Below are 10032 nucleotides of genomic sequence, written 5' to 3'. Positions count from 1 at the left end.
GCTTCTATACATGTCTGTCGTTTTATTCTTTGCTAGGAAGCTAGCTGGGAGGACGGACTTCTCTCTCAATCTCATACCGTCCTACTTCCGGTATCCCTACTCAGCTATCCCTGCATCAACCCTCTGAATGTCTGCTGTGTCTCATTCATTGCTCTGACTCCTTGCTGCTCTAGTTCTAACTTTCAAACCTCACAGTGCTTCTGCTTTTAGCACTCTCCTTCAGGCACCAAGGTTCTAAACCCTGGGTGCTTCCCAAGTAGCATTGCACTGCTACAATTATTATTATTTTTTTTAAAGGCAAGGTTGTAAAACAAGTTACCTAGCACTTTGGTCATGTTCCCAAGTGTTGTGATTTAAAAAAAAAAAGGAGGTCTTTTCCCAGTTCGACCTATATATTCTGATATTTTAATCTTTTATGTCAATTTGTATTTTCTTCAAGGACAAATTATAATCAAACAAAGGGTTGCAAAATAATTTATCACATAAATAGGTTATTGGCTTTTTTCCTCAAAATTCTCGGCCCAATAGAATTTTTCATAGCTAACTTTTACAAAACTAGTGTAAAACATCCATAGGAGAAAAATACAAGGGAGTACTATGCGTGATTCAATTCAGACAAACAGAGTAACAGATACGGTAATTAAGTTGTATACATTTCCCTCTATATATATTGGCATGATTTAAATAATGTTCTACTTTAAGAAGCTCAATTCACATTTCACTTGTTGAATTTGTCAAACAATTGTTTTAATGAAGTCCATATTCCTAAGCTGCTACTCAAAGCAACATTACTATTTCAGGCATCAGCTTCACATATGGAAAACAGAAATCAATGCTTGCACATTAATGGGTCCAAGAGGGTTAATGTCTCAGGAATTCCGAACAAAGCACGATCACTTAATATTAATTATAGAGTCTGTTCTTGATGAAGACTATGCTGGACAGGTGTTGCCGGATACCTGGATAATGCTGAATATGATTAAACCAACGAGACACATTGAGGTACTTTTCCTTCTCCTGTACTGTAAGTTCAGCCTAAATGGAAGAAACAGAGAAGTTACACAATAACATCAGTAACAAAATACTGCTGAAACATCTGTTAAAACAGGCATGAACCCACATGACAACGCTATCCATTCACGCGATTTCACTCCCTCTGCTCTACTCTATATTAACATCCACAAAATCATGAATCCTTGTACTTTCAAAAGTGAGCTCCATTATTCTGTTCACAAGTCTGTTCTTGGTAAAGAATATGAAATGGCATCACCATCAAAGGTTAAGACGTAAACAGCCTCTCATAGTAGTTATTTTTTACATGTGGGTGTGGTTTATTTCTCTTTCTGTTTCAACTGTTCCTTTCCTCCTGCAAATTTATGAAACAGTCAGCATGGCTTCTGTAAGGGTAAGTCTTGCCTCACGAACCTTATAGAATTCTTTGAAAAGGTCAACAGGCATGTGGATGCGGGAGAACCCGTGGACATTATATATCTGGACTTTCAGAAGGCGTTTGACACGGTCCCTCACCAAAGGCTACTGAAAAAACTCCACAGTCAGGGAATTAGAGGACAGGTCCTCTCGTGGATTGAGAACTGGTTGGAGGCCAGGAAGCAGAAGGATCTCTCCAGACTGGCAGAATGGGCAGCAAAATGGCAGATGCGCTTCAATGTCAGTAAGTGTAAAGTCATGCACATTGGGGCAAAAAATCAAAACTTTCGATATAGGCTGATGGGTTCTGAGCTGTCTGTGACAGATCAGGAGAGAGATCTTGGGGTGGTGGTGGACAGGTCGATGAAAGTGTCGACCCAATGTGCGGCGGCAGTGAAGAAGGCCAATTCTATGCTTGGGATCATTAGGAAGGGTATTGAGAACAAAATGGCTAGTATTATAATGCCGTTGTACAAATCTATGGTAAGGCCACACCTGGAGTATTGTGTCCAGTTCTGGTCGCCGCATCTCAAAAAAGACATAGTGGAAATGGAAAAGGTGCAAAAGAGAGCAACTAAGATGATTACGGGGCTGGGGCACCTTCCTTATGAGGAAAGGCTACGGCGTTTGGGCCTCTTCAGCCTAGAAAAGAGACGCTTGAGGGGGGACATGATTGAGACATACAAAATTATGCAGGGGATGGACAGAGTGGATAGGGAGATGCTCTTTACACTCTCACATAATACCAGAACCAGGGGACATCCACTAAAATTGAGTGTTGGGCGGGTTAGGACAGACAAAAGAAAATATTTCTTTACTCAGCGCGTGGTTGGTCTGTGGAACTCCTTGCCACAGGATGTGGTGCTGGCGTCTAGCCTAGACACCTTTAAAAGGGGATTGGACGAGTTTCTGGAGGAAAAATCCATTATGGGGTACAAGCCATGATGAGTATGCGCAACCTCCTGATTTTAGGAATGGGTTAAGTCAGAATGCCAGATGTAGGGGAGGGCACCAGGATGAGGTCTCTTGTTATCTGGTGTGCTCCCTGGGGCATTTGGTGGGCCGCTGTGAGATATAGGAAGCTGGACTAGATGGGCCTATGGCCTGATCCAGTGGGGCTGTTCTTATGTTCTTATGTTCAAAACATACTCAAACATTCCCCGCTCCCAAATACATACAAATGCAAAAAAAAGTCCTGCAATATTATGAAGTTTCTTCCAAAGTTACAACTGACAGATATATGAAAATTAGTATTTAAAAGGAATAAAATATATACCAGTCAAGGCTGTAGCTAACTTTTACTTACTATGATGTGGTGCAGTCCATAATACAGTAAAATATCTGCCAAAGTAAAATTGTTTCCTGTAACGTAGACTTTATCTTCAAGATATGAATTAACTTCCTAAAAGGAAACAGAATTTAAATGCATCTCAAAACTATAGAAAGATTAAATACTAAGGGACAACTGTTTCCCACTTTCATGTCTGATAAGTTTAGAATCAATGGCAGTAAAGATTGCACCACCAGAGAAAGTCTAAGAATTTTAATATATTCATTTTCAGATCATAATTTAAAACAGTAGTACGCCTTTAAAAAAGCTAATTGAACTTCATTACTTTACATCCAGAGTGTAAGTTTACTTACACTATCAAAGAGACCTATCAAAGCTGTGTTTCTACCAGAAAACCTTACCACCACACCTAGGAAAAATTAGATGCTCACAGTAATACAGACAGAAAACCTTTCCCTAGACCAATTTCCATACTTTCCACAGCTCTTGGATGCTGAGGATACTCTTCAGAGTCTGGTTTTCTATATTTATGTTTGGGGCACTCTTTAAGTTCCACTTGTCTACTCTAAATTCAAATTTAACTTCAAATTCAGAAGATATAGTCAAAGAACTAGATTTTAAGTTACTCTAGAGTTATCCTATTAATTCCTTGCTCCTGGTACATGTGTAGGCATTTGCAAAAGAGTTACCCAAACAAAACATCTCCCTACCTCCAAAAGCAAAGGTGCTGCTAATTTGTAGGTATAATAATTTTTTTTTAAGTAAAGCAAGACAGATGCTAACACCACAAGAATATCCAGTTGTGAAAATCTCAAGTATCACACTCAAAAAGGTAAGACAAAAATATTTTAAATACATGTCTGATAGTGTTTTTATACCTCTGATCTATATTAGGTCAAAATATATTAACTACTAGCCATTTACTGAAGATTTTTCATATTAAGATAGCCATACCCACAGAACAACTGACTTTAAACAAGTCATTTGTGCAAAGAATTTAGACATCAGTAGCCTCAATCTAATTATGGATGGTTTACATATGGAAAGAGGCTTGAATGCAAGTTACCCCCTTCTCATGTGAAAGAAAATGCTGAAAGTGCTCAAAACTCCCTATTCTGCAAAGAGTTCCAATTCACAAAACAGGCTGAATGCCAAAAGCTAATCTTGTGAAAGCCTCTGTAGTACCTACATGGAGGACAATTAGGAAGTGTCTAGGCTATATTATCATTTGCTGGTCATCTGTTTGGAAAGAAGAGAAATGTACAACATGACACACTTCTCCAAATTACCAATGGGAACTAGCTTCTCAAAAACCAAAGAAATCTCCAAAGAGAGCAGACATACAAGCCAATAACTGAAATGTACAAATTCTGGGTAAGATCATATTGAAAAACTGACTACTCATAGGATGTATTAGACAAAGTTAAAATATTTTGAAATTCCACCATTTTATTGAAGATTTGATTGAATGGTACTTCATACCATATTACACCCAGCAAAATTACTGCTCAGTTATTTTTTTCTGCTCTTCATTGCTTATTCTAATACAGAATATATAAGGGCAGGTCTGTGATGACAGTACAGTACTGTCATTAACATAAAGAACTACAATTTAATCACCAAGACTTCTATAGCCAGAGTTACTACCTAAGGAAAGATTCACTTTTGGGCTTTAAGGCTACAGTCAAAGTCTAGATCTTATCCCAATGTTTTGCCCTAACACTGTAGAGCTTTCTCACAGGAATAAACTAAAACGTAGTTTGCTGACCACTAAAACTACTGAAACCTCCAAAGAGAGGCAGGAATATTGGCTGGATACATTTTTTTTTAAGGCAGTGGAGCATGACACTCTGCTCCAAGTGAGTTTCAGTAGTTTAGAGGTCAGCTAACTAATTTTATTTTATTCCCTTGAGAAAGCTCTTCAGAGTTAGGGTGAAATGGTGACATAGGATACAGACTATGTGATTGTAGTCTTAGAGTGCAAAGATTCATCTTCCCCTGGGCTCTGCCCCTTAAGGGGTGAGGAAGGAAGGCAGAGACGTGATCCCCTGGATCACGTTTCTGATCAGGGCACAAGGGTGTGCACTTTCACTCACCTCCACCTACAGCAGCCTCCCAGGGGTCAGCGGAGCCCAGCACCAGCCTAAGCAAGCCTCTCCACGCAGTGCAGGACCCTGCAGAATGTGATCGCAAGCACTTCTGGTTTTGCAATCAAGGGTTCTGCAGGGGTCTGCACTGCGTGGAGAGCCTTGCTGAGGCTGGCGCCGGGCTCCTCTGATCCTCAGGAGGCTGCTGCAGGCGGGCGTGAGTGGAAGTGCACCTCTGCGCCCCTCCACAGCAGCACATTGCTGGGCATCACATTGCTGCCTTCCCCCCCATCCCTGCTGCCTTCCTCCTGCCCACGCAAGGACTTACAGGCTCTCAAACTCCACCAGAGAGTTTGAGAACCACTGCCTTAGGTAACTACAATTTCCTTTGACATATATCAATTCAAAATCAAAACACAAAACACACTTTCTCTGTGTTAACAGAGCACTTGGTTGCATTCAGTTCATACAAAAAAACCTGTACAGCACTGAAGTTTAAAACAAAGTATTCCTATTTCTAAAGTGGTCTAGCCTACATTTTTTATTTCATTATGTTGCCATTTGTTTTTTAGCCAGGACAAAAGGTAAAGTAGTAACTACATACAAAATGACCTACTAGTTATTTGCTACACATTTTCTCGGAAACGTGTAAGTTTCTGGTTTCAAAAAACCTATTAAAGTAGTAACTGCATTAATAGATCAGGAGAAAAGTCTGATTATTCTTCACCTCCCACAAACCATCAGATTTTTCTGGGGAAGCTCATAAACTGAATTGTTTGTCCCCAACATCTGGTAATTAAACGACACCACTTAGATAACTTGCTAAAGTATCAGATTTTTTAGCTTAAAGTTACTCTTACCTTCAGAATTATTCTAATGCCTTCTTTACTAGATTGCTTGTCTACTTGTGTTACTCTGTATTCTAACCACTGCTGAACTATTGCTTTCTCTTCTGCAGTACTTCCAAGCAGCTGCTCCTTCTTTGCCTGTTTGACTAGATGGATGGCTATTGTAGTCAGTCCTGTCAGACTTGGGCCATTGTTTGTTTGTAGTACAGGAACCTAAGACAGAAAATTAAAGTGGATTCAGCAATTTTGATGTAATGAAACATTTGCTGTCAAAGACACCTCTAAACTTCATCTTATAAAGAAACTGCCATATAACAAAGACATTAAATCCTAATCATATATACATTTCTTGGAAGCTGGTCCAACTTCAGCCAACAATGCATTTTCTAGCAAACATTTTTAGAATCAAGATGTGAAAGGTGTTCACTATAAGAAAAATACATAGGTCACTGTAGGAAAAATACATAGGCCTCTCTACACATCTTTGACATTTCTTTTGAAAGACAAAATACACACATACACAGTGAAACAGCCAGATCCTATGCATGCCTACTCAGAAGTAAGTCCCATTATAGTCAAAGGGGCTTACTTCCAGATAAATGTGGATAGGATTTCAACCTTAATCTTATTAATGAATTCAACAATTTACTGAGCAGTCCTAATTTGGAGCACCATTGGCATAACAGTTCCTGCACCAGTGGAAGGTGTTGCAAAGGGTGGCAAGAGGGTGGTTTGGAGGCAGGGAGGGGTTGTTTTGGGGTGGGGAGGGGGGAACAGGGCTGGATGCGACCCATGAGGGAGTGGAATTGGTGGAGGCAAAAATATGTCAAATTATGAGAGAGAGAGAGAGAGAGAGAGAGAGAGAGAGAGAGAGAGACTGACTAACGCACAACTGTACTACAATTAGGTTTATACTCTGGAGTAGATTTTTCTTTAACTTGTCATGGCTTCTAACCAAAGAGCAACAGATTGCTAACACTGTAAGCACCAGGGCAGAATTGCAATTCTTAGGGTCCTTTGAAAGAAGTCATGACAATCAAGCCAAACTCAGTTGGCTTAAAGGGGTAATGCAGATGCTCCCTGCAATCCTAACAGGCACACATGTACTGTTTCTTAGAAATAATTTGAGATCTGGCACAGTGTCACAGGTAGAGTGCAAGCCAAAAGACTTTCACATTTTCTGTACCCAGTTGAAGAAATAAGGTCAGCATAAGTCACAAAGTAGAGATCAGGTAATACTTGTGAGAAGCTAGTAGCAGTTTACACAGCAAGTACAATCAGTGGTTAAGTGTTTCATAGTCAGTACTATTTCAGATTCCATGCAAAAAAGGTTTGGAAACCTCCCCCCCCCCATCTCTAAAGAAAACTCCCTGCATGTACAAAACTAGTAGTTCTGAAAGAACAGTTCACAGTTTTTACCCATTATATCCTACTTTCTCTCTGTGTGCAAGGAAGCTGCTTCCACACACCTTCAGAAGAACATTAAAAAATGCAACCCTACTCTCTCATTCCCTGGGAGTAGTGCAGTTTCAGAAAAAACCTTAACACTTTAGTCTCCCAAGAATCTACAGGGCATCTCCAAAAAAAATGTTCATGCACTTTAATGAGCTCTAATTTACACATACTTCATTGTAGAAACCCTAAAATGCATGAACATTTAAAGCAGAGGTTCCTAAACTTTCTCTGTTCACAGCACCCCTACAGTTCACAGTAATTTTTTTCATGGCGCACCCACACTTCTGGACCAGTTCTTCCCTTAGAAATTTAAAATGTCCTGTGGCTCCCCTGTAAGTTTGCTGTGGCACACAGTTCAGGAATCACAGATCTATGGGAAGCAACTGAAGAGATGTGTGGAACCATCCCAGGACACTCTGGTGGATGTCTGCAGATCCCTTACACAACATGTGGTGCACAGGTGCCAAGGGGGAACACTTTGAGCATTTGGTCTGATCAATTAATTAATTAATTAATTAATTAATTAGGGTCATGCAACTGCTTCTGAATACACCACATTATTATGGTTCCACAGCTGCCTGTGAAAGCTTGGAAAGTGCAAGAGCTATGCAGTCAGGACAACAATTGCACTATGAAGGGTAACATCTGGAGAAATGGAGGATTCTATGAGAGAAACTTTATAGAACACTTTGAAAAAAAAGTTATAGTCAGCCTGCCTATGTAAACCACCTTGAGTCTATGAGACTCAAGTCTATCAGAAAAGTGGTATATAAATATTGTAATAAATATTTATATACCACTTAAAAAAAAAGTAGTTCACAAATTGGTTTACATAGCCAAACAAATCAACAAGTGGCTCCTTGAACCCAAATGACTCTCAGCTTAAAAAGAGATGGAGAAGATACACCAACAACAGCCACTGGAAAAGAGGCTCTGTTGGGATAGTTGCTCACCCCCCTCCCCCACTAAATATAAGAGGACACCACTTTGAAAGGTGCCTCTCTGCCAAATTAGCGGGGGATAAGGCAGCATGTTTGTTTTACAGCATGACAAATGTGATACAAAAAATGTGTATACAGGTGGGCCCTCGTATCTGTGGATCGGTTCACTGTCCTTTTCAGCCTGCCTGCTTGCTTGTCTGTTAAAGCAAGAGACATACAGTAATTGCCAGAAAGATAGGGGTCCCCCTTATCTGCAGTTTCCAGTATCCACAGGAGAGGGGGCAGGAACACATCCCCTGTGGCTACCAGGACCCACCTGTATAATTTATCCAGATGCCCTGTGTTCTTGCAACAATACAGGTCGATTACCCCTTATCCAGACATCCAAATTCCAGACATTTTTGTCCAAGACTTTTAAAAAAACTTTCTGCACTGTGAACACTAGAAGGTCTTGCGCTCAGTGCCATGTATGGTGAAGGTACAGGCTGTAAGTGCTATTATTTTCTCTGTGGTGTGTACCTGTACAGACATTGTTGAAAAAAATCCAAGAGGCCAGCAGACACCTATTTGGCTGACAGTAAAAAGAGCATTTCTTGTTATTATGCAATTATTTCAAAATCCAGACACCTTCCCATCCCAAACAATCCAGATAAGGGATATGCAACCTGAACCACTGCTTTTAAGGAAGGCAGTCTGGCAAGGAAGGAAGAACCTGCACAGGTACAGAGTACAAAGGCAAGACCATCTGATTTTTTTAAAAAACCTCTTTGTACAAGCTGTCAAAACACTCTCTTAAGATATGATCTATACAACCTTATAGATCTATATCATGCACCAATCTAAATCTATATTATAGATCTATAATGTATGATCTATTATATCACATAAAAATATATTATAGATGCTTTGTTTCTTAGGATAGCAGAGGAGGAAGGGAGAAAATATACAGAAGACCAATTCTATAAATAATCCTGGCATAAGCTGATATTTTGCAAGCACTGGTAGATAACAGCCCAACTCTATGCATGTCTACCTAGAAGCAAGTCCCACTGAGTTCAACAGGACTGACTCCCAGATAAGTGTGTACAGAATTGCAATCTGAGAGCCCATTCCTGTGAGTGTCTACTCAGGAGTAAGTCCCATTCTAGTCAGTGGGGCTTACTCCCAGGTAAGCGTGGACAGGACTGCAGCCTAGCACAGCTGTGAAGTGGGGAGAGGGAAGCGCGCTGAGACTCTCGCCCCCTCACCTGGCGCTCCCCTTGGCCGCTGTACTTGTTCCCCTTCTCCAGGCCCAGGGACTTCTCCAGCAGGCTCAGCTCCTCGGCGCCCGGCCCAGGCCCCACGGCGGCAGCCATCTTCGGTGGAAGGGCGGGACGGCCTGCCTCTTCCACCTCAGCCCAGGACCTCCGATGTGATTGGAGGACGGCGCGGTTAGTCCCGCCCCCTAAGGAGCCTCTCCCCAATGAACAGCGGCAGGCGACCGCAAGGCCAAAAGATGCGGTGACAGATTTCTCCCGGGAGGCGTGCGAGGGGAGGCTTCTGCGCATGCGCAAAAGGGGTGTGTGTGACTTTGATTGATGGGTTGTTCCCTTCCACCTCGGTTGGTCCCTGCTTGCCACGGAGCGGGCCATTCTTGTTTCCCGGAGGTCCAGCACCGCATCCTTGTGGGTGAAGCGCACGAGGCTCTCCTAGTCTCGTGCCTGCTGCTGGAACAGCCGGGGCTTCACTTCTGCACAGCACTGATAGGTGCAGTTTTGTTCACACCTGCATGGGAGTGAGGCTGCGGTGCTGTCCGCACTTGTCTGGGAGTAAGCCCCATCGACTAGAATGAGTAAGCCCCATTGACTTACTCATGACTTACTTAGACTAGAGTAAGCCCCATTGACTTGCTTCTGAGTAGGCAAGCACAGGCTTGGGCTCTGTGTCCCACTGAACTCAGCGGAGACATGTGTAGGATTGCTCTGCTCCTGCGCTGCTGAATT

At 41.7% G+C, this 10032-nt stretch overlaps 1 protein-coding gene across 1 annotated transcript; it reads right to left on the bottom strand.

The window, feature by feature from the left end:
• Positions 1–382: 382 nt before the first annotated feature.
• EEF1E1 (eukaryotic translation elongation factor 1 epsilon 1) lies at positions 383–9448 on the bottom strand. The gene is made up of 4 exons (XM_066626251.1): positions 9298–9448; positions 5667–5867; positions 2735–2830; positions 383–1035 (listed from the first exon to the last, which is right to left on the bottom strand). The coding sequence occupies exons 1-4, from the start codon at positions 9403–9405 to the stop codon at positions 904–906; spliced, it is 537 nt and encodes a 178-aa protein (XP_066482348.1). The 5' UTR covers positions 9406–9448; the 3' UTR covers positions 383–903.
• Between the last annotated feature and the right edge of the window lie 584 nt (positions 9449–10032).

This window comes from Tiliqua scincoides, chromosome 4 (assembly GCF_035046505.1).
Source record: "Tiliqua scincoides isolate rTilSci1 chromosome 4, rTilSci1.hap2, whole genome shotgun sequence".
In the NCBI taxonomy this organism is placed as follows: Eukaryota; Metazoa; Chordata; class Lepidosauria; order Squamata; family Scincidae; genus Tiliqua; species Tiliqua scincoides.
This window is presented reverse-complemented; position numbering and strand designations above follow the sequence as displayed.